We start from the raw sequence: 23,155 nt of genomic DNA on the forward strand, positions 1-23,155 counted from the left end.
TATTCTCTTCGTTGCAAACCGAATCTGTGAGTAAATAACTCATCAGTCCTAATAATAACTTCATATGTATTAGATGTAAAAAGTCAAATAGCTGCTTAAAATACCACTGGATGTTGAGAAAAAATTATAACTACGACAAATATTATAATTGTTAAAAATTCATTTGAGTATTTTGAAACTTTCCATTACAATTATGACGTTGATATTACTTGAGAATATTTTGGATGATTCTATTTGACTTTTGTAATGTAAAAACAGATCTATTAAAAATTAAATTTAATTAACCTATTTATTTTGGATATGCATGACTCTATTTCACCGTATTGAAGGAGTTATCAGCAAAACAATTATCAGGCATTTATTATAACACCATGTACATATTCGTTCAATATAATTGATTCCTAAATTTATCGTATAAATAACCTACTAAAATTCAATGTCTTGCCAATTATTTTTCTTCGGGTTATGGATATTAGATTAGGAATGTTCGAAATATTGTTTGTATCTTATAAATATATCATGCCTATGGCGAAACAATCAGGCTAAGTATCTCTTTTAATTGAAAATGTTTATTTTTTAGTATTTAAATTTTGATGATTTATAGAACTCATAATTACTTTTCGATTCGAACTTGAAAGTTTCATTGTTCAACAACCGCTCAAAACAACTACAACATTCAATTATTACTTTGGCCCTCTATCATTTACAAACTGTACTTCTCCATAATAATGATGGGAATTAATAAGAAAATATCTCTTTGACTTTTCTTTCAGCTCAATCAGATCATAGTATCTTGGAAGAGCCAACTTGGAGAAAAAATGGCTCTGCAAATAATTTTCTTGGATGAAGGAGACAGTTGAACATCTTAATTACTCCAGGGAAAATAGTTTCAGTTAATTCGACACATAAATAAACCTTTCCATCTGGTTTGAGGGAAAATCAATTGGCTAAGTCCTTTCTGAAAATATAATTTTTGTAGTTGTACTATGCTTCTCCATTCTTCGCATACCTGAGGAAAGCTACTCCCAGAGTGCTAGTGCACCGAATGGGCTCCAATGGATGAACATTGTTATATATAAGGATAAATATTAAAGTGTTTGTCATAGAACTCCTTTTAGGGTCATCCATATTATGATATTTTTCTTCCAGGAGTCCATAGAATCAACGTTATTCTATGTATTTATAAGAGAACGATACCAGAGTCCAAACAATTTCGAAAATCTAGGATTGACAACCCTCTAAAATTACCATTTACTGGATAAGAACGCTTAAAGTAAACCGAAAGTATCAATGAGTCATAAGTATCTTAGCAAAACGTTCACATTTGAGCCGAGTTGGAATAGATATTGAACCTTCCTATCATTTACTCAGAAGAAGGCTACCCCATTAAACAACTGGGAGAAGATAAATGTGCTAGAATGTGCAGAAGGTCATACAGCAAAATGACCTATCCTAACTCAATGGGAGCATCTTTTGTATATAGTAGGGCGATAGGTTCTCTGAAAGAAATATTCCTTGTGGTAATACCTGTATTTACTACAACTAGAACATTAACCAGTCCTGGGGAATAACCACTTTTTCTTTAATCGACGCAACCTTTGGGCCCCTTCTACTCTGAAGAATTGTAACTTTTGCAGGGTGTCATGAGAAGGTGAGAGTAGGAGTTGTGATATCATTGATCTCTCATTGATAGAATCATTTGCCCCATATTTTTTTTTTCAAACGTATAATGAAATTTTTATAAATTTATTTCAATATAGTTATAATATTCACACAGCTACAGAAAGGTCTATATATCAGTTATACATTTTCTCACCCAAAAATCATATAACCGTTAATTGATTTTAACTTTGATTCTTCTTCTGCCTTTTCTAGTAAGGAATGAGTACCTTGACACAAAAACCATTGTTGGTCATACTTTTTCTATTTAAAAAAAAAAAAAAATACTAACGCATGTGAAGATATTATATTCGATTTAAAGAAGAAGTAAACTCTGAATGGAAAATTGTCAATTTTTCCACTCTCTGACCAGTTCCGGAGAACTAAAAAAAGCTAAAGTTCCAACCAAAAAACTGCAAGCCGTCTTTGCCTTTTTCTTATAAAATTGAAGAAAAAGAGAACTTCCTTACATAAACTAAGGTCTTCCAGAGGTCTTATTCAATTCATTTGTTTGATTGTTGAATTCATTTTTTCTATTGCTAAAGAAAATAATGCACATCGGATCTTCCAGAACTTGACAAAGTTTATGACACACTTCCTGTTTCTTCTGCCACTGTGAAAGGTCTTGCTCAAAATTAAGATTTGTTATGACAAAACTTTTCATTCTCTTTAAGGAAGAGAGACTATTAGAGCTTTTTTTTTATCTAGTAAATAAATTTATACATAGCTGCATCAATCCATTACAAATACTGAAATACTCCTTATGATATTTGAGTGGAAGTTTGATATTCTTAAACAATATTGCATTATTTTTCTACAAATTTATTTATTTATTTATATTCGCACTTCATAAACATCTGATGATCCGTCGACTATCTGTATGGTGGCCGGACTTAGTAGAAACAGCCAATCAAAGTAATTTATCAATAAAGTCCTTGAATTGACTATATGGAAACTGCGGCCTATTTGGAGACATTTTGTATAAAATCAGAAGTTCGAATTGTTTTTTCCTAAAACGAAAAAAGAAAAAGAAAAAAAAAAAGATGAGAATAGCAAAGAAAAATAATAAAAATTTCATATATGAAATATTAATTATCATTATACAATTTCAATCAAAGATTAAAGCTTTGACGGATTCCTTCATTATATTGGAACAGACTTTGTGTAGTAGTTGGACAAAGGATAGAAGAGAGACCCAATACCAATGTCTCATGACTTGATGTACTCATTCACCGTATCCCTAGATCTCGTCAAAAGTTCCTTGATCCTGGTTGGATGAATGAGCAAGTCTACTTCCTACCTATGTAAACAGCATGCTATGCCAACGGATGAGATGCCCAACTTGTGAGTAAATTGTTCATCAAGTAGTAAAGTTCAATTGTTAGTTTGTTCATTCTCTTTTACAAGTCCCAGCACCAACGAGAAGGAGAGTCTGGATGCAACAACAGGTGAAAATGAAGCTTATCGAAGAGTCAATAGTAACTAGAATAATTGTGCTGAGTTAGTCATTAGCTTGTAAGAATGCCTGCTTGCACTTCGTTCGGTTTTAAAATCACTTGAATCACTAGACAGTCCCCAGGCCCCGACATTTCCTTTTCCAATGGAGTCTAAAGAAAGAAAGACTTAGATATGTGTCTTGAGAAAAAATGCTATGTTTTGAGCACTTCAGCGAAAATAACATTACCTACGAGAATAATCAAGGAAGGAATCGTCTTTTACCTGGAGCCAAACCATGCAATGTATATTTTCGAAGGGGTCAAGGCCAAGGATTCCGTGAAACTGACTATATGGAGACAAAAAAAAATATTGATACAAAAATTTCTCCATAGAGTCTGCTGTCTCCATAAAGTCCTGGAATCCAACTATATGTATATTTGTTTTTGAAACTCCAGAAAATATTAATATCTACTACTTCAGCCACTTCAATAAAATTTAGAACTGAATATCTGAAGTTGTTCGTTGGGGTACAATTTGTTTCTCTTAAAAATGATAAACAAGGATTATATTCTTCTGAATCACTTGTACAAATGAACTTTAATGAAAATTTTGAAATTCAGCAATATAACTTTAACATTGAAATCTCTGAATCCCTTTACAAATAAAAAGAAAGTAGTGGTGGCTATTGAGGTCCGAAATACGACTTTTTTTTCAAAAATAACTTTTCCTTAAAATAGAAAAAAAGATCAAATTAAAAGATCGTCCTAAAAATAGAAAACCTTTGTACAAACACTTATATAGAAAATTTGAAGAATTTGAAGTTTGACCTTTTTATGACCTTAAAACTATACTTTTCTAATTTAAAATATTAGAAAATTATTACTTTAAGTATAAAAAGTAATTTTCGGGCTAAGGGAGGGGGTTTTGGCTCCCGATACTAGATTTTTCTCCACCAAAATTTAAGCTAAATATGTAGCCAAAATTTAAGCAAAATTAGGCTAAAATTGAATTTACCCATGGACTTGCCGTAGCTCATAGACTACGCGCTTACTGTGTATAAATCCACCCCCAGGTGATTCTTATAGAAAGAAATATACTTAATGTATATGGAATTCACAAAAAAAGATTCCTAGGTTAGATGGAGTAAAATGCAATTTTATAATGTTTACTTAATTTATATCAGTGCAACTCTATCTAACCAATTAAAGGAACATTAAAAAAAATTGTTTATATTCATAAATGAACACCCCTTCCCAGTAATATTGCACCTCCTGATAAAAGATTTGCTCTATGTGTAGTATAAAACTAAACACTGTTGTAATTACCACACATGCGAAATAAGTTAGTGTTTTCCTTCATTCTCGTGTCAACTAGAGCAACTATGTCTGAGCCAACTGAAGATGACTTTACTTCAATAGTTATCTTTACCTTGCACAACTGGAAACATAAAGGACAATAAGGGATACAATATTTATAAATTAATAAAAGGTCATCATCTTGCTACTCTTTCATTCTTCACTCTAAGAATGATTAATTATAACTTGTTAAGAAAAGATCTATTTTCCATTGATCTCTTCTTCTCCGACTCTTTCACTGGACTTGATATCCTCTTTTGAATATTCTTATGCATGGGTTTCGGAGTTGGCGTAGGAGCACATATTTCCGTTTTCTCAGGTCCTATCCAAAGCCAAGAGCGTATTCAAGTCTAGCTGTGAAACTATTCACTTCTTTTTGTAACTGCTTAATACGTTCATTAAAATTCATAACAATCTCGTCACTGTTATAAATATACTGTTATAGGTACTGTAGATTTGAATGTGTTTGTATAGTACTTAACCCCCTACAGTTATTCTAAGGCCTTCCAGATTTACTGAGAGCACATTAACCTTTTTCATCGAGGAACTCGGGTTCATATTCATCAGACACATAGTCATCCCCATCCGAAGTCCTTCTTGTCATATTACTTTCTATCCGCATCAGTTCAACCCCCCTCTAAAACTTGGAAAATTACAGAAATTGTCTTAGATAATCTAATTTTAAATTTCAAACATACTGAGCTCATCTTATTTACAGTTCCATCCCTATACTGAAGGAAATTATGTATGTATTCTATTCTCCCACTAATAATTTCCTTCAGCTTCATAAGATTAACCTCAAATCCATTTTTAAGATTTACTTCGATATGTTCCTGTAACATCCTCCATCTTTTTAGTCCCCTAACATTGAATGATATTCCTTAATTTATACTATTCAATTATGTTAAGTTGTTAAACTTCAAGGGACTTTTATTGGGGTTTTCATAACAAGTATTATCAAAGTTTTCTTCATTTTGACAGTCACTAATACGGGTGATTTCGTCTTCTTGAATTCCTAAACTATGAAATAACATACCATAAAGGAGAATGTAAGGGGAAAGTGCCTTTCGAGAAACTCCATTATCATCTTTCGACATCCCAATATGGCACCTTTTGAAAATCCTATACGTATAGAAATCCTATGAGCTCCGTTTACGTTAAAACTTTGAAACCAAATGATTTTGTTAGAACACTCAATGTAGTTTATTACAAATATAAAGAAGTTAATGATCATAGTACAATTAATATGATATGTAAAAAGGTTGATAGGTTTCAACCAAGAGGTTTCGTTAACTTCATGACTATACAATATACATATATATTTTTATCTAGTTACTTCCATGGTTTATAAACAGCCCAACAACATTTTTTTTTTCTCAAGTCATTCAACGATTGTGCATATAAATGTTAACAATGAATCAAAATGAAGTCTTAAGAATGGTACATCTTGTGTTTGTGGTAGTCATGCTTGGTCGAAAGTAAAGTCCTTGACTTTTATCACGATATATCCATTGATTTGATTTGTAACAAGAAAGTATAAATTAAATTATGATCAAGCTTTTGAAGATTAATTGATGGCATTGAGAGCATTAGACTTTGTGGGATCAAATTTTCGTCCCTGCATGAGGGCCATTGGATTATCAGATTGTGGAACTTTATCCTGAATACGGTCAACCAAATCCGGATTCATCATTGTAATCCTTTCTTCTTTCATTTCTTCAAGAGTATCTTCAGAGTATACTTGAATAGGACAGTCATATTGATTCACATAAATCTGTGGTTTACCAACGGTTGTGAAATTGGGAGCCAAGGGTAGAAAGCCTTAAAAATGAAAATAATAATGGGATCAGATTTACATACATACATTCGAGGATATTATATTTCATAATCTTATTTGATGTAAGAAATATCTCAACAGTTAAAGAAAAGTAATTGGCAAAATTTCAATTGCAATTGGCCAATATATATATATATATATACATATTTTTTTTTTTGTGAATATTTCTAATAATAAAAAAGACTCTACGCAGAGGAGTAAAATATATTTTTTGGACATTGCCTAGTTAAGTCGTCATCGTTTTTTATATTTTTACACGCGTTTTATAGATGTAATTTTTAATCATTTATAGGCATTAAGTGAGTTTATATATAAGCTAAATAACTGAGGGACAGATTCCTTACCTGATAATTGAGGCCCATTCGTCATAGCATCATAGTAGTACTCCAATCCTCTTTTTCTTCTTTCTGCTTTTGGGCCTTTCTTGCTGGGCCAGATTTCCTCAAAGTTTGGGACAATGTGATCTCCTCTAAAAAAAATATTTTTAATAGATTAAAAAAAATAAATTATATTGCAATGAGTAAAGAATTTGACGGTTCTTTTTTGAAATTTCAGGCGAAAATTATTCTATGAATATATTTAAAGAAGATAAATGGGGAAAGCAAACTGAATGGGATTACAAGGTTTTGTATCTTTTTAATTATCTGTATCATCCATGAGAAAGCCTGCTACTTACTATTGATCATTTCAGCCTACCTTTCAGTGGAAAGTGACAAGGATGTTCCTGATTCCTTGATCTCTTTTACACAATCATTGTGACTCATTTCAAATACTTCTTTTCCATTGATTTGCCAGACATAATCCATTGTTTTGAGCCCAGCCTCTTCCGCTGGACTGTAAGGCTTTATCTTTCCCACTTTCACTGTTAAATTTTGGTCCTTACCACCAATGATTACGAATCCCCAGGGCTCATTCTTTCCCGATCTCTTGAGTGCCAAGTTCACAATTTCCTTTGGCATGTTTTTGAATGTTTTTGAAAAAATTAAAGAACTATTTTGCTTAGTAATTCAACACACTCTGTTTTATGTCTGACGGAGAAAGATATTATTACACTACTGATTTTTGTGTGTTTTACTATAAAAAACAACCTTACTCCTTGTCCCAAACTTCGTAATGGCATATGTCAAAGGACGAAAGCAATTTTCTTCTTCTTTTAAAGCGGGCCGAGAGTATAAATCTCAAAAAAGACATATATAATTTGCAATTTGAAGGCCATTATTATTATTACTATTTATTTCTAGAAGGGAAAGACATATTTTGTATTGAACTTGAGCCTAACCCCTTTTGACAGGTCCAATCTATTTAATTGACTCAAAAATGTATTTGTCCTCAGTCGTTGGGCCAGCTTTCATTTTTGGTTAGAAACGGTCATCGCTCTACTAATGCTTTCTAGTTCTCGTGCATGTATAAGGTCATAAGAATTCCTAGAATTGAAAGTACATACATAATATTTTCATCAGTCTATGATATTATCCTTATATACTAGCCTACCATTTCCTCATTTAAATTACACAAATCCTTTGTCCTCATGGAATAATTTCCTTTAAATTATAATCTAATTTATTTGAGAGCAATGTACTTTAATATTTGCATCTACTTCAATAAAAATTATTTTTTTCTTCTTGAATTGAAACATAATTTTTTTTAGCTAGTGCATATGAAATCGGATAATTCTAACTTGAGAGGGCCAGTCAAGCTTGTTATGCAAAAATATCAAAAATCAAAGAACGTTCCATGTATTTGATTATTGTTAGACAATTTTAAATCCTATTATTTTCATTAATCCATTTTATAAATTTCTAAATTAATATAAAAAATAAAAATGTTCTTTTTTTATATTCAAAATATATTTCCTTCGATTTTTGCCATTATTTTTTATTTCAGGAAATCTCTTTTAACTGAGTAATCTATAGATTGAATTAAAGACAATATTAGAGTGTCAATTCTTATCTACATATAATAAATAATGTTCCGTCTCATTGTGATTAGTTCAAATAAGGTAAGATATTTAAAGTTGAATATTGACAGTCTATTCAAGTATCAGAAAAATTAGATATAATTACACAGATATATTTTGTTACCATGAGGACTGGGCCCATAGATTTTAGATATCGGATTTGGAAATGAGTATACAATTCATATACAGCTCATAATAATAAAACAACAAATCCTATTTAACTATTAACTTAACATAAGAGTATCTTTTATTTAAAAACTCAAACAAAAATTATATTATAATTAATAGTTTGAAGGGGATTATTTGTTTATAAAACAAATACTAATTTTTCCAGCTTTATGAATATAATATATAACGTATTATATAGCATTGCAGGGTACTTGATTGTACTTGAGACAAGTTCCTCTGCTAACTTTGGCATTCGCTACAGCTTCAGCTATATTGTCTGTTACAAATGTTACTTCAAATGGTAATGTACAGTCTAAAATAGAAGAAAAAATAGTAATAGAATGTACACATCCAATGACAATTTCGTACCTCTGATTGCTGTACTATCTTCTGCTTTTGCTACATCAGACAACTTGCCTCCACAATATCGCTGTTGAAGATCTCGTTGCCCTGTAGCAGATGAACCTTCAATGATAATAAAGTCTTCTGAACAATCAGTACCCACTCCAGCCTTAGTAAAATCGGCAATTCCTCCATTACCAAGTGTCATAGAATTCTCATCCGAACAAACTTGATAATCGATGCAGCAAAATCCTATATATTTAAAAGAAAATACGTAAATCATTTTATTTTAACATCATTAGCTCATACTTACCATCTTCTTGTCGTATGCAAACTTGTTGATTCTGACTAGCTAAATGCTGCTGTAGTGGGCCATCAAAGTTGAAGGTTTCAAACATACCTGCGGTTCCAGTGTGAAACTGGAGACAGCCATTTGGAGGTCTGATTCAAATTGCAAATTTAAGATATATTTGTGCAAAAACTCATCTAAAAATATTTATAAATACTTACGCACTCTCCGAGTTACAAGGAATTTGAGTAACTTTGATATCAAACATTCTATTGAAGGCCCCCATAAATTGAAATGCAATTGAAGCACTGTCCGTGGGCATTCGGCCCACGTCGATGTAGACTTAAATAAGTTGAATGTAGGTTAGCAATATAATGTTTTATATTTTATACTCACTATGTTGTCCACTATTACTGCCACAAATTGTTGGAGTGCGTTGTCCAGTTGGCTGGATAGTCATGAGATAAAGCTAATGTTAAAGGATAATTGAACTTATACTCACTGTGGTAACCATCATTGTATCCCTACATTCCCCTCCATTAGTTTCGTCAGTACTGGATGGACCACTGATTGAAAACATTTCAAAATCCAACCGAAAATCACATACATCTGGGGCACATTTGTTAATTGTAAAGGAGCACGGAGAGGTATCAGTAAGGGCTGCTGGACTATTTGGATTCTTTATGTAAGAACAATTTTGTGAAATGGAGGCTCCACATGTTGCCACCATAAAAACGCAGCAAACCCCAAATCTAAAACATTTTAAATTAAATATTATTTGAAGGTAAACAATTAAATAAATCCTATTTTACCCTCCAGCACAAGATCCCGATGCAGATCCTCCTCTTTCTCCACATTCTGCTGCAGTAAAACAAGTTCCATTTCGGAAACCAGTATTTGTTGATCTGAAAAAAAAAAAATAATCAAAATAATTCCGTTTTCCTACACAGCATATTCAGATTTATGTACTTACCCTGCAAGGACCATGCTGCTTCGACATGGTTCATTATTAAACTGAACAATAGAGAATAAACTGAAAACTGAGTATGGATTTTACAAATAATGTTATGAATCAACATACAAATAATATGCTTTACCCTTTTCATTCCTTTCGTTGGAGTCAGTTTGAATCTCGTGAGATTCGTCAGCTCCTAAGACAACTTCAAAGTGTGTCAAACATAAAATAGTTGATATTAAATAGGTCCTCATTCCTAGATTAATTCTTATGGAAGTGATCTTCATGAAGTATTGTGCGCTTTTGAAACGAAGACGTTTAATATTTTAGATTTTAGCTCCCTTTGACCCATTTAAGAAATCGTAAAAATACTGAGTAACTTTTTCTTCCTCTTTCCCTTCCACTGCAAAAAAAAAAAGAAGGTTAAATCGCAAAAATATAATATTGTAAATATTTCAAAAATGCTGAGTATAGAATTCAAGGGCATTAGATGTTGACTTATTCATTTTCTATATGCTCCGTCAATAAACCCGTTTGTAAGGCATAACAATGACTGAGTTAATACACTGAATATTGCAAATTGACTGAAAAAAATAAATGGTTGGATTGAGACTTTATGGATTACACAGCATATTTATAAAAGTACTTTTATTTGAAGAAACCACAATGGAAAATCGTTTCTGGGGGTACAAATTCAGTATACATAGGATCAAGCAAGGCAATGGAACTATTTTTTAGAGAGAAATGGACAGTTCTGGGAGCTCTCCTCCTAATGGTTTCTACCTCCTTTTCAAAGGAGCTTGCAGAAGATGGAGATGATGCAATGATGAAAGATAAAAAAGTTTGTAAGTATATCAAGTGTTTTGTATTAATAATTACTGTTTGTTTTAAATTTCTTAATATATGTAATATTTTTCTTCTTACAACTACCTAGTGAATGTCTTTTCTGTGGTTAGGTAAGAAACAATTATCCTCCCATTACATCTCACTCTTATTTGGATCATTTATAGATTCAGAAACGATCCCTGCTCTACTGGTGATAATACAAATGGTACTTGCTATACTACCGATGAATGTACAGCTCGAGGCGGTACTCCTTCTGGAGATTGTGCCTCTGGGTATGGAGTTTGTTGTGTTTGTAAGTCAATCATATAAAATATCTCAAAGTACATTCGGATATCTACGTGCTTTTTATTTATCTCTACAGTTACCTTTAGTTGTGGGCAGACATCGGCCGAAAATTGCACATATTTCATTGGACAAAACGTGCCAGATGGGCAATGTAGGCTGGAGATATGTCCATGTAGTGATAACATTTGTCAACTACGTTTAGATTTTACTACATTTGATATTACTGGCCCATCAACAAATACAATATCAGTTGGAAAGAATGCAGCTCTCAAGGAAGTAACAAATGAGCAAAGATGTCTGACTGATACGTTTGCTGTAACAAACCCAGGTGGAGCTTCTCCACCTGTCATTTGCGGAATGAATAGTGGCGAACACAGTTAGTTTTATTTGCTTCTTTGCTTCCTAATTTTCTTTATATTTCATCTTCCCTCACAGTGTATGTGGATAGTTCAGAGCAATGTAATGAACTAGCTTTTAACTTACAAGGTGCGAATGCACGTCAAATGTGGAATATTAAGATCACACAATTTAGTTGTGACTTCGATAATTTGGCTCCAGAGGGATGCACTCAATATTTTTTTGGAAGTAACACTGGAATTGTTAAAACCTACAACTTTGACGGAGGTCAGCATTTAGATAATCAAAATCAACGAATTTGTGTTCGAAGAGAAAGGGGGAACTGCCGGATTTGTTGGACAGCAACAGCAGACACTGACTTTGAACTAACTGGAGATTTGACTAAGTCAATTGCTGATGGTAAATGCTGCGGCGATGGTCCAGCCAATGGAGGCGTGAGTGGAACCGATTGTGTGATAATTCCAGGTGCATCTAAAGAAGTTGATATGAAAGATCTAGTAAAGGTTGCAGCTCTTGGCCTTTGTGGGGGTAAATTTGGATCGAAAGACAATCAAAATGCACATAAAACAATTTGTTGTAAGTAACCCACATAAAGAACAAAAAATTTCAAGTATTATTACTTAATAATTTGTATCCTATAGCAATGATTTTGCCATTCAACATTCGATTCCTAAGTGACACCTTTGAAACATCTGGGGTTGAAAAAGGGAAACAACCCAATGGATTCAAACTTTCTTATAAGATGAGGGCTTGCACATAAGCAAACTCAATTAATTAAAAGAAGTTTATATTAAATTTCATTTTTGTTATTTTAGTTTGTCCATATTATTGATAAATATAGTAACAACTCTTATTGATCAATGGTATTTGTACACAAATTTGTTCTTCATTTTGATTTATGGTGGGTTCGAGAAAAAAAGCACACTCATAAATTAGTTTTTTATTACAGAGGGTAAAAAAATCAGACATTTTATATTTAAATATATTTGAATACATAAATACATTCTGGTTACATATAACTTGATGTAATTAAAATACTTTTTAGATAAGTAAATATGTATATAGGAATAATTAACTGTAAAAATCGGTCAATAACCCACTGAGGTCAGCGTGATTGTAGTGCAAAGGATATTGTTTAATTCCTTAGCTTAAACCTAAACAAAGAACAAGCTCGCTTTCTGAAAAGAACAGGACATGATTGGCTGTGAAATAGTTCATGAGCCTAAAGCATTAAAATAAAGTGACGAAAAACGACCCTTAGTATTGTATCTTTCTGACGTAGACTGGGATATAAAAAGAGGAATGATAGATGAAGTAAATTTTACACTATAAAATTGCTTTTGGGAAAGAAAAAATTATTTCATTGTTTGATTTTTCCTTTTTTTGAATATCCCACCAAAGAGCAGAGGAGTTTTTAATTATACATTCATGATTTATTAATTGTTTTCTTAATAATTAATACTTGAATATTAAATGTGTAATTTAAGATACAATAGTTAATTAACTTGGACTCCGTAGTTTAATTACAAATATATATTTTCATTAATGGTCAACTAAAAAATAGCATAGAATAAAAATCATCCTCTTTGAACTTTAAAAACAAACTAGTGGGTTCACAAAACTCCAAATTATTAAAATCTTCTCTAGCTAAGCTAATTCTGTCTGTAAAATATATTAGATAACATTATAAATTCTAATTATGTCTCCAAATAATAACTAAACAGTACTTTTACTCGACAAAAAATGTTTCTGTGCGCCAAGGGATTTCTAAGCGATTGATCAGGCGGTTCCTCATTTCACTACTTGGTTTAAATCTTTACTAGGCCTACTTCATACGATATTTCGTCGTCCATCAGCTCTGAGTCAGCACTAAAGGTCACTAGGACAGATTCTAGAGCGTAAATTTATTTTTAAGTTAATAATTAATTTTAAAAATGTTATTATTATTATGAAGTTTGAACAAAATACGGGCAATTTTCCTAGCTGGCAATTTTACCTCATAGCAATCTTTCAAAGGCAGTTTTCCGCTCACAATTACAATGGGCTCCTTCTAGATTTTAAGCAATTTTGAACAATGTTTGAGAGATGCAGATTCAAGATATATAAATATACACAAGAATGTAAGCACATAATATTCTGTCAAAAAGTAGCTTACTAGTTTGGATTTCCAAAACTAATAATTTAAAAAAAAAAAAAAAAAAACGGATCTTTTTAATATTTACAGCCTCTAAACCTTACAAGCATTTTTTATTGTTGAACTTAGAGAGTTTATTGATGTTAACAATTTTCACTACGTCCTTATCCTCCTTGTATCACGCAACCTTTCATCAAAAAATAAACCTTGGGAAAAGCCTTAAAATCATCTGGTAGTTAGCAAAATAAGTCAATCATACCAACTGCTTTTTATATTTTAAGTACTCCAAGACTATCATTGTTGTATTATTTCACCACAATCCGATACCTTATTATAGGTACAAGGAAAACTGCCATGGGAAAATTTTTCCGTGGAAGATTAAGAACCTGTATAAAATTGGCATGGAGGAAAATTGCTTGTATTTTGGTCAAACTTCATGAAATAGTTCAAAGACTTCTGATTGCGCAGGTTAATAGGGGACCCCTGTATCCTTAAAAACCAAGTGTTATCATTATTTATAATGAAGTTAGAAAAAAATACGGGCTATTTCCATACATGGCAATTTTCTCCAGGGCAATCTTCCACTAGTAATTTTCTGCAGGGCAGTTATCCACCCAAGCATATTATAATATTGCTTTGTAATTTTTATTTTAAAGTGTAGGTATAAATTTTGTATTTATATATCATAGCTCAAATTTTCTAAATAAATGCTAAAATGGCCAATATATATATATATATAAATATACAACGCCTAGGAAGGATGAACAAGAATTGTATTCCTGTCCTTTTGAAAACGGAATGTTATTTTTACTAATCCTGCTTTGTTTATATATCGAAAAGAATAATTTATGAAATAGCCATGATGTATCAAGTAAGAGGAGAGAATCGTGAGCTGACATCAAACATAGGGTATTTTTGTGTGAGCGAGGTAACGCCGTGGAGTACACATTTACCTGGTGTATGTGGCATACTCAAGTAAAATTCAATATTATCATATTGACAATTCTAAATGTTTATTTAGTTGAATTACTATGATTTATGCTGTATCATAAATTCATGAATATTATTGGACATTGTTTTTGAAATGAGTAAAAAACCTTCGAAAATCCATGGTCGAGGTACAAAATAAACCACATTTTTGACAACTAAGCTAATGATCTAAACCTCTAGTCAGAAGTAATATCTTGTCAGCACATAATTCACACGCCTTAGAAGAACAAAGTAAACAAGATTCATGACACTCTCCTTAAGAGTCATTAGTCATTTCTTTATACTACATCACAGTAGTACCTAATACAAGATTGTCAAATATTATATCAAAAAAATACTTAAGTTTTTTCAAGAGCCTTTTTTCAATGGAGTATTTTCAGCCAGATGCACATTCTTCTTTCTTTAAGTCCAATGAAAATGTGTTTTTAGACTCCTTACTGGATATCTTTGATGAGTGTCATGATTGGAATCCATCAATCGTTGAGTCCTCAAAAATTAAGTAAGTGTTTAATTTATTCACCCTTGGAACATGAGTAAAAATAGAAAGAGAAATAAAAAGATATTCAATAAATATGTATTTTTATATTCCAGAGACAGGGAACAACCGAGAGAGAGTCATGAACTCCTAATCAATGAAATTTTATCTTTGTCTGAGTCTTCCGACTCCTTTTTATCCAATACTGATCAAGTAAATTTTAATGAATTGAATAGTGCCACATTATCTGAGCCTTCAAGCCAAATTATAATTAGAAGAGAAGCTCTACCTAGACTTTGTCAAATTTGTGGAGAAGTAGCAGGGAAACACGTATATTATGGTGGACAATGTTGCACATCCTGTAGGGCTTTTTTTCGTCGCTCCGTTCAAAATAACTCATACAAACAATTTAGTTGCTGCTCAAAAACAAAAGACTGCATCATTAATCTTCAAACCCGGAAAGCCTGTCAATTGTGTCGTTTTCAAAAGTGCATTTCTGCAGGAATGAGAGCATCATGGGTTCTTCCTGACGGAGAAAGAAGATCTAAAAAATCAGGAATGATACTAAACAACAATACACCTCTTTTGCCTAGCTTCGATGACCCTGGAGGTCTAACATCCTTGGAGGTGTCCTTTGTATTTACCATAAATAACAAGTTGCGTAAAAGCTTTTTTGATAATGTGAATTCAATGGTGATTAGGAATTCGGATTTTTTGATTGATTTTGTTGACTATCTAGCCTTTCCTGCAAGGTCTGAATACCCTTACTTAAGAATGGCAATGTCCCTTGAAAAGATCCAATTCTTGTCTTTCATATCCATGGGTACCAGCAGATCAAGTCTTGATTTCTCTCAAGAGGATTTATATATCCTTTATGACATCAATTTTCCTAAAATAAATACTTTTAGGGAAGTTTCCTCTATTACAACCACAAATTGTCCGGATATTGATGAACTCATAAACTCTGTTCATTTGCTTCATTTAAAAAATAATGAGACTCTTCCAAATTTCCCTTCCAGGATCGAATTTACAATACAACACTATATTTTAAATCATCATTTATACCCAAATGAAAATGATAATCATTCCAGATTTCTTTATTTGGTATCTCAGATCAACTCTTGGGTTATGAATGATGAAAACCATACAAAGAAAGACAAATTTAGTTATATCATTATGTTTTTTATATTATTCTTTGATAGGACAGATTCAGTAACGCTAAGTGGAGTTAAGTTTAGAGACCCAGAGCTGATTGACAGAGCTCAATTGATTTATGTTCAAATGCTCAAAAGATATTTTCAAAGAAGATATCCAAGAAAGAGTAGTAAGAAGTTCTTGAAAGGTATTATGCTTCCATCCTTGATTGCTGAGGTTCGGGAGCTATCTTATAATTTAAATTTGTGCACCTCCTGAAGAATACCAAGTTAATTATGAAGAGAAGCAATACTTTGTATAACAAGAAAGAAATGGGTATAACAAAAAATAAATTATCGTAGATTTTGTAAAAATTTTATTTCAAAAGAACAGCTCCAGAGTAGTTACAGTTTGTGGTTTTATGAGATCGAAAACATCTTTAATGTTTTTGTTTTTTTAAATTATATTTTGTGTAAATATTTATTATTCATAAGTTAAAATATATAAATTATTATACATTTTTATAACGATTTGTTTTTATTTATTTTTAATTTTACAAATTTAGTGACACCGGCAATTTTTTTATTAAAAAAAAATATTAACTATTGTATATACATATATATATATATATTTATGGTATAAGTTTTAAATTTTATTTCAAGATATGATGTTAGTATATTTATATATATATATATATATATGATATCCCCCTGCCCTGCTGGGTGGTAGTGTTTTGTTCATGGGTCGGATCGATAACAAGTTGTTGTTGATTTTATTAAGAAATGATAATTTTTTTTAAAGACTCCAAAAAGAAAAAGAAATTTATACTCTAAAAAAAAATTATTCGATGAGACATATCGACCAATTGATTAAATATATATTTTTAAGCCCTAAAAGTTCTTTGCTAGCACTGTAAATTTATTAGATTTAAATTATTAGTAAAAATGAGTAAAAAACAAAATCAAAATGAAGACATAACGAAAATAATAATAATAAAAACTTATATGATATAGAGTTGGTCCATGAAACCTCAGCTAGAAGAGTCCCTTTGTTTCCAAGTCCATAAAAATGAAGAAGGAATTGATTTGTGAGAGGAGTTCTGAGCTTTTTATGTTAATTGATTTGTGTTGTTATTTGTTTTTTTTTCTTTTTAAATTGAGAGGATTTAAATTAAATTAGATATCCAATTTTCCCTCTCAGTTTTTTTATAAAGAAAAAAAAATGTGTACTTTTGTGCAAATGCCCAAGTAACGCTTATGATATTTTTTTATATAAAAAATGAATAAGGAAACTAAAAAGAGTCAAAATCCCTTTCACAAAATGAAAAACAGTCTCATCCCACGTAAATAAAATACGTGGGATGACAGTTTTCAATTTGTATACAGCTTTTGAGAACATGAAGGATATGTTTTGAAAGTGTCAAAGGGAGGAAATCAAATGGATTGAAAGGAAACAGGTCTCCTCTTCTTCTTCCTTCTTAGAAATAAGAAAAATACTTTTATCACATCCACTGTTTGGAGTCCTTTTTTTCCCTACCAAAAAGGAATACAAGAGTTGCGTCTCTTTTAATCCAAATCTTTGATTTCTATTAGCCGAGCTCCCAGGGACCCTACGTCAAACTGGTTGAAGCTCTCCAAATACTTTTTTTTTGTTTAAATATAGAATCAATTTTTGAAAAAAATAAGTAATAATGATACGTAATAAATAAAGTGATAAATAATAATAATTAGTAGAAAATTGAGGAAGGATTATTTTCCCGTACAAAATTATGACTTTTTTTTCCAGAATACAAAAATATTTTTTTTTATCAAAAAACACAAAAATCATAATTTTTAATGAAAAATTAAATCCCGTCTGTTTGTTCCTCAATTTCACAATCATAATAATTATAGTTAAATACCTACAATTCTCAACAGACATGAGACTGTGAGTATTCATTTCTTTTTTAAACATATAATATGACATCGGGATCTATCTATAGAGGCGGATGGCTAATACACAAGATATTTTTCCTATTTCTTGAAAATCCTTCATAAAACTTTTAATTCAAGCTTAATAATAAGTTGTTTCATTCTTATTATTATCTTCTTTTTTTTCCATTAATTCAAATGATAAATGCATGATACAGTTTTAAGTTTCATATAATTTTGATTTTAATATTTTCTTATGTGAAAAAAATTTCGCATATCTCTGGGGGAGGTACAGAAATATGTGAAATTATTTTTAAAAAAGATCATCTATTCATTCATGGTCTTATAAGAAAAAGTTTTAGAGGGATACTCATTTTCAAAAAAAAGGAAAAAAATAAATATGAAAATAAATTTGAGTACAAAATATAAGTATATTCTGTAATATGTACCTGCAGTCAAGAAATATTTTTTTATATTTAAATCAACTGATGTTATAGTCTATTTTTTCATTTCAGGTCATAAATTATTTCTTAGATTACAAGTTAAAAAAAAAAAAAAAAAAAAAAAAAAAAATATTGAAACGGTTACTTTTTTTGAAAGATTTGAAAAAGAACGAAAGTAAATATGTAACGGTCTGGCGTTTCACATTGATTAAAAGTTGTATTAGTTCATTGACTACGGGTTGAGATCTTGGGATCAGGAGGGGAAGAATATTTTTTATTTTGTGTTTTGGTTTATGTTATCTCAAAGCTATTTCAGGTCCCAAGAAATGTTGTTTGTTATTGTCAAAGTATTTTTATCTTCACTCATCCCGTTCAAAGTGTAATTGAATAGTATAAAATATTGTTCTCCCTCTTTTAACGTTTTGTACCCTATGATATTTTTGAATCAAGTTGTCTGGACCATTGAACCAATTTGAGATTCTATTATTTTTTTTTCTTTAGATTCAGGGAATTAAATTAGGTATGCAGTTGGTATCTTCCCGTCAGTAAATAGCTTAGCGTGGATTTTCTATTTCTTTTTTTTTTTTTGTGGTCAACTTGTGTTGTTTTACATTTTTTTTCTTATCCTCATGGGCTTTTTTAACGATGGCCAATTTGGAGTGAGGGTCTGTCACAGGAAGATCTGAGTAAGGGGCGTCCCTTGTTCCATGAAGCATTAGTGTCCATTCTTTTAAAAACCCTCTATTCAATCGTTCTCCATGAAATCTTGCTTCTAGTGTCCATTTACCTCGAGGATATTCTGCCCATGTATGAGATGTCATAAAAGGCCATTTTGTAAAACCGTCTTGACCATCATCGTCATTTGGTCTATTTGAAAGAATCATGGATCTAAAAATTGAAACAAAGAAATGTATATAATTGGCAATTCATGTATTGTAGAACCCTAATTGATAATCACCTTGTACCCATGGGAGATCGTAGGAACAATTCAACGTCACCTCTTCTAGTTGAATTTACTGTAATAACAGCCTGGACATGCTCTAAATAATTGACTTCCGTATCTTTACCAGCACAGGCATCTGTTTCAATTGTCAAAAAAAGAGATTTGGAACCTGGAATTTCTCGAACTGTTTTATCTGATCCAGCTTGGCAATGATATCTTGCTGGAACTGTTTTCCACTGTTTTGCAAGTGCTACCATTGCACCTGCATCCAAAACACCAAAACCAAAGAGATGATTAAATTCCAAGCCCACCCCGTTCATTGTCCAATGAAATCGACCCTTTGAGTCAAATAAGCTATTTCTTTTTGAAGTTAGAACAGTTAAATGTTGCATGTCTCTCCATGTCAATTGCCGACTAAACGTTGATTGGTTGAGAAATGAAATTATGTTATTTGTGCAGGCCATTAAATATAATTAACATACTTGGCTTCAAGAGCTAGTGCAAAAACTCCGGCAGCTTCTGGAGCAGCTGCCGAAGTTCCAGAGTGAGTCCGTGTGCATTTACCATATAAATCTGTAGTTGCAACCCCAGTGTTAGGATCTTTTGCTCCATTGGAAAACGTAGAGGCGAGGGTTGAGGAACAAGACTCATCATAATGAGCATTTTCTCCAGTATTTATTGCTGAATTAATGGATATAGTCCACATTGAAGCAGCATATCCATCACAATTACAATCATCTTCCTCTCCACCATCTCCACTAGCCCAAACATAGATGTTACCTTTTCCATTGCGTCCTTCGTTTACTCCTCTTACTATTGCCCTCATTGTGGCATTCCTAGGCCCATCAACGGTTCTTCCATCGTCCGTTGGTCCCCAACTAGCTGAATATATATCGATCAAATTGGGCTCATGTCCCATTGAATTGGCTTCAATGAGATCCGTCATGTAGGGTTGATCCAACATACGAATACCTAAGAAAAATGTATTCAAAACCATGGAGTCTTCAATGGAACTCAATTACCTGCAACCATAGAATCATATGCTACTCCAACACCACAAATACCATTGTCTCTGGCTCCGGAAACTTCTCCTGCACATCGTGTTCCATGACTACAATATATACAATAATATAGGCTTAGTATTGTTGATAATGACTATGTAACGAACGTACCTATTAAACCAATCATCGGTGTATCTTGGATAAGGATAAGGATCATTGCTACTGAAATCGTAGCTTGCTCTGGCGTTCTAAGAATGGATAAAATGAAGAAAAAAAAATACTTTTTATTCTTCCTAGCTATGCCTTTAACTTGACTACTTACATAATTATGAGCTATATCTGGATGTATATAGTCAACTCCTATGTAAAAATTAAATATATGTTAGTACCTATCTTTTATTATTTTACATTTACTAAAAACAATGTAGTACCGTCATCCATAATTGCTGTCGTAACGTTCTTTCCAGTAACTCCTTGTGCCCAGGCAGCTTGAACATTAAGATCTAATTTTGGTTTTCCTCCATTTTGTCCGTCGTTTTTCTATATAGTTATAAGAATTATATACATGTTCAAAAGTACATTTTCTATAAATAATCAGGAGTGACTACAAAGAGAAGGTGCTAACGTCGGGGCTTTAGCCAAAAGAAAATATTTTGTAGCAAATTATTTAACCCTCTACTACTAAAATCCTGCGGACGCCCCTGATCATTACATAAGTTTACTCACCAAATACCACTGATGTTCAAAAAGGGGATCAGTAGGATCACTTATTGGAGGAAGATCTACTAAATTTTCGACTCTCAGAGGATTATATCCTCGTTTGGATCCTGTTGATCTAATACAATATATATTTGTATTAATGTTTTGAAATAATAAAATAAAAAATGAGAATAAATAAATTACTTGGAGTGCTGGAGTCTATTATAAAAGTTTTCATCATGAATGACATTTGAATCTTGATCCTTAGAGAGTGCTCTTTTTTGAGGTTTATCAAGAGCTTGTCTTAAATAAGGCCATGGATCGTTCACATTTCGTGGTTTCTGTTTTTGATTTTGAATTCGCATGGAGCGAGATAGCCCATATCGCTTGTCCCTTTTAAATCCAGATTGTTGAAATGCATGCTCAACCTATTCATAAAAAGCAAAGGAAATATAGTACAGATAACAAACAATTTCCATATTGATTTCTTACCAATGGGTCTGCCTTTAACTTTCGGATGTGAGGAACACTTCTTTTAGTTCGTGCTTGAGGAAGAGCATGATTTACGAAATGATATTCATTTGGAGATCCAAGAATCTATTAACAAAATTGATATTTTGTATACATTGGAAACTAATAAATTGCAATTGAGTTATTATGTGTAATTCAAAGGACTTACGGTTCCAACATTAACGAATCCATTTCTCCTGGCTATGTTATGTGCTGTAACTGCAGGATGCTCATGGGATTGAGGTTTTATGCGCACGTAAAATGAATTTGTTGATACCTCTTTGGCTGCATAGCTCAAATTTCCAAGTATGGAGATAATACCAAAAAGAGTTCGTAATTGAAGATAAAAATTCGACTTAGGAGAGGACGACTTTGATCCAGGACTGGAGCATAATGAAAAACTTGTTTTCATTTCACGTTGAGTAATTGATTGATTGATTGGAAAAGTAATAAAAAGGTAGAAATAACTGACAAATAAGAACAAGAAGAAGAAGATCCAGAGGAAAAAACCAAGGAAAAGAAGTAAGTCAAGTAACTAAAAGGGACTAAAAGAAAACAAACTAAAAAAAAAGAAACTTTGAATTCTTTTCTAAGTTGTTTGTCCTTTTTTCTACTGTTGCTTTTAACCGTCTGGTTGGTGGATCTTATGTTGAAGGAATAATGTTGTATTTGAAACTATAGGGGGGGACCCTCTTCAGATAAATTCATTTGGTCCTTGCTACTCCGTGTAGGAGTAGCCTCTGAACCAAAATTAAAAGATGTGATGTGTCTATGTAATGTACTTTTTGAGAGAAAAGAGGGAGAGAGAAGGTAGCGAAATAAGGAAAAGGGCTCTCTGGGAGAGAGAGGCAAACCATCAGTCGCCTTCAATCCTACCTTTTCAATGACGTCAATGCTTACGTCAGCGCTTTCTCCTTCTTCGTCAAGTTGAAAGCATTTTTCATTGGGTATGTGATTATACATGATTATAATATAAATTATAGTATGACTATATAGTATTTTTACATAAATATGTTTTATGGTTATACGAGATAAAACGTGAGGGGTCTGTCCCTTGAAGAAATGCATTTCCTAAGAAGGATAGTAGAGTCCTGTAGATTTATTTCAATTAAATTCAATATTTCATTTTGCTATCCTAATAACATTTTTATAGAGAATAAATCTGACATATGGTTCAAATATACTCATATTGTGCAAGGAAAAGAAGGAAGAGGCCCAGGGAACTCTCTCTTAAGAGCTTTCTCCTATTAAATAGTAAACAAAAAAATGAGACCAACTCAGTTGGTAGAACCTTTCTTTTGTTGTTTTTTTGTTACACGTAAATATTTTTTTCAAATTCAAAATCTTTAATTTGGATACTAGTATTCGAATTGATGTTTGTTATTCATTGTGTTTTCTTATGAAATAAACCAATTTAAAAGTAGAATTT

General features: G+C 31.9%; 5 protein-coding genes across 6 annotated transcripts; 2 read left to right on the forward strand and 3 right to left on the reverse strand.

Annotated features, from left to right (window-relative positions):
• Window positions 1-5,630: 5,630 nt before the first annotated feature.
• Window positions 5,631-7,414, reverse strand: LOC121121508 (PDZ and LIM domain protein 1). The gene is made up of 3 exons (XM_040716457.2): window positions 6,985-7,414; window positions 6,633-6,757; window positions 5,631-6,272 (listed from the first exon to the last, which is right to left on the reverse strand). Exons 1-3 carry the CDS (start codon window positions 7,245-7,247, stop codon window positions 6,019-6,021), a joined length of 642 nt encoding a protein of 213 aa, XP_040572391.1. The 5' UTR covers window positions 7,248-7,414; the 3' UTR covers window positions 5,631-6,018.
• Window positions 7,415-8,461: 1,047 nt separating this feature from the next.
• LOC121121639 (uncharacterized) lies at window positions 8,462-10,687 on the reverse strand. Its single transcript, XM_040716606.2, has 9 exons — window positions 10,142-10,687; window positions 10,018-10,084; window positions 9,857-9,949; window positions 9,547-9,796; window positions 9,441-9,492; window positions 9,266-9,386; window positions 9,069-9,196; window positions 8,783-9,007; window positions 8,462-8,726 (listed from the first exon to the last, which is right to left on the reverse strand). Exons 1-9 carry the CDS (start codon window positions 10,284-10,286, stop codon window positions 8,605-8,607), a joined length of 1,203 nt encoding a protein of 400 aa, XP_040572540.1. The 5' UTR covers window positions 10,287-10,687; the 3' UTR covers window positions 8,462-8,604.
• Window positions 10,545-12,348, forward strand: LOC121121640 (uncharacterized). Of its 2 annotated transcripts, XM_071889944.1 has the most exons (7): window positions 10,545-10,599; window positions 10,658-10,844; window positions 10,934-10,955; window positions 11,010-11,137; window positions 11,207-11,506; window positions 11,566-12,063; window positions 12,129-12,348. In XM_071889944.1, exons 1-7 carry the CDS (start codon window positions 10,597-10,599, stop codon window positions 12,245-12,247), a joined length of 1,257 nt encoding a protein of 418 aa, XP_071746045.1. In that variant the 5' UTR covers window positions 10,545-10,596; the 3' UTR covers window positions 12,248-12,348. The 2 variants fall into 2 exon arrangements, with proteins under 2 accessions (XP_071746045.1, XP_040572541.1); XM_040716607.2 differs by lacking the exon at window positions 10,545-10,599 and having other exon boundaries at window positions 10,710-10,844.
• Window positions 12,349-14,599: 2,251 nt separating this feature from the next.
• LOC121122295 (uncharacterized) lies at window positions 14,600-16,747 on the forward strand. The gene is made up of 2 exons (XM_040717289.2): window positions 14,600-15,110; window positions 15,203-16,747. Exons 1-2 carry the CDS (start codon window positions 14,977-14,979, stop codon window positions 16,497-16,499), a joined length of 1,431 nt encoding a protein of 476 aa, XP_040573223.1. The 5' UTR covers window positions 14,600-14,976; the 3' UTR covers window positions 16,500-16,747.
• amon (prohormone processing protease amontillado) lies at window positions 16,580-22,568 on the reverse strand. The gene is made up of 11 exons (XM_040717288.2): window positions 21,896-22,568; window positions 21,709-21,813; window positions 21,421-21,644; window positions 21,244-21,352; window positions 20,949-21,057; window positions 20,840-20,877; window positions 20,689-20,765; window positions 20,539-20,627; window positions 19,999-20,488; window positions 19,532-19,930; window positions 16,580-19,461 (listed from the first exon to the last, which is right to left on the reverse strand). The coding sequence occupies exons 1-11, from the start codon at window positions 22,136-22,138 to the stop codon at window positions 19,128-19,130; spliced, it is 2,217 nt and encodes a 738-aa protein (XP_040573222.1). The 5' UTR covers window positions 22,139-22,568; the 3' UTR covers window positions 16,580-19,127.
• Between the last annotated feature and the right edge of the window lie 587 nt (window positions 22,569-23,155).

Source organism: Lepeophtheirus salmonis, chromosome 7 (genome assembly GCF_016086655.4).
Source record: "Lepeophtheirus salmonis chromosome 7, UVic_Lsal_1.4, whole genome shotgun sequence".
Lineage (NCBI taxonomy): Eukaryota > Metazoa > Arthropoda > Copepoda > Siphonostomatoida > Caligidae > Lepeophtheirus > Lepeophtheirus salmonis.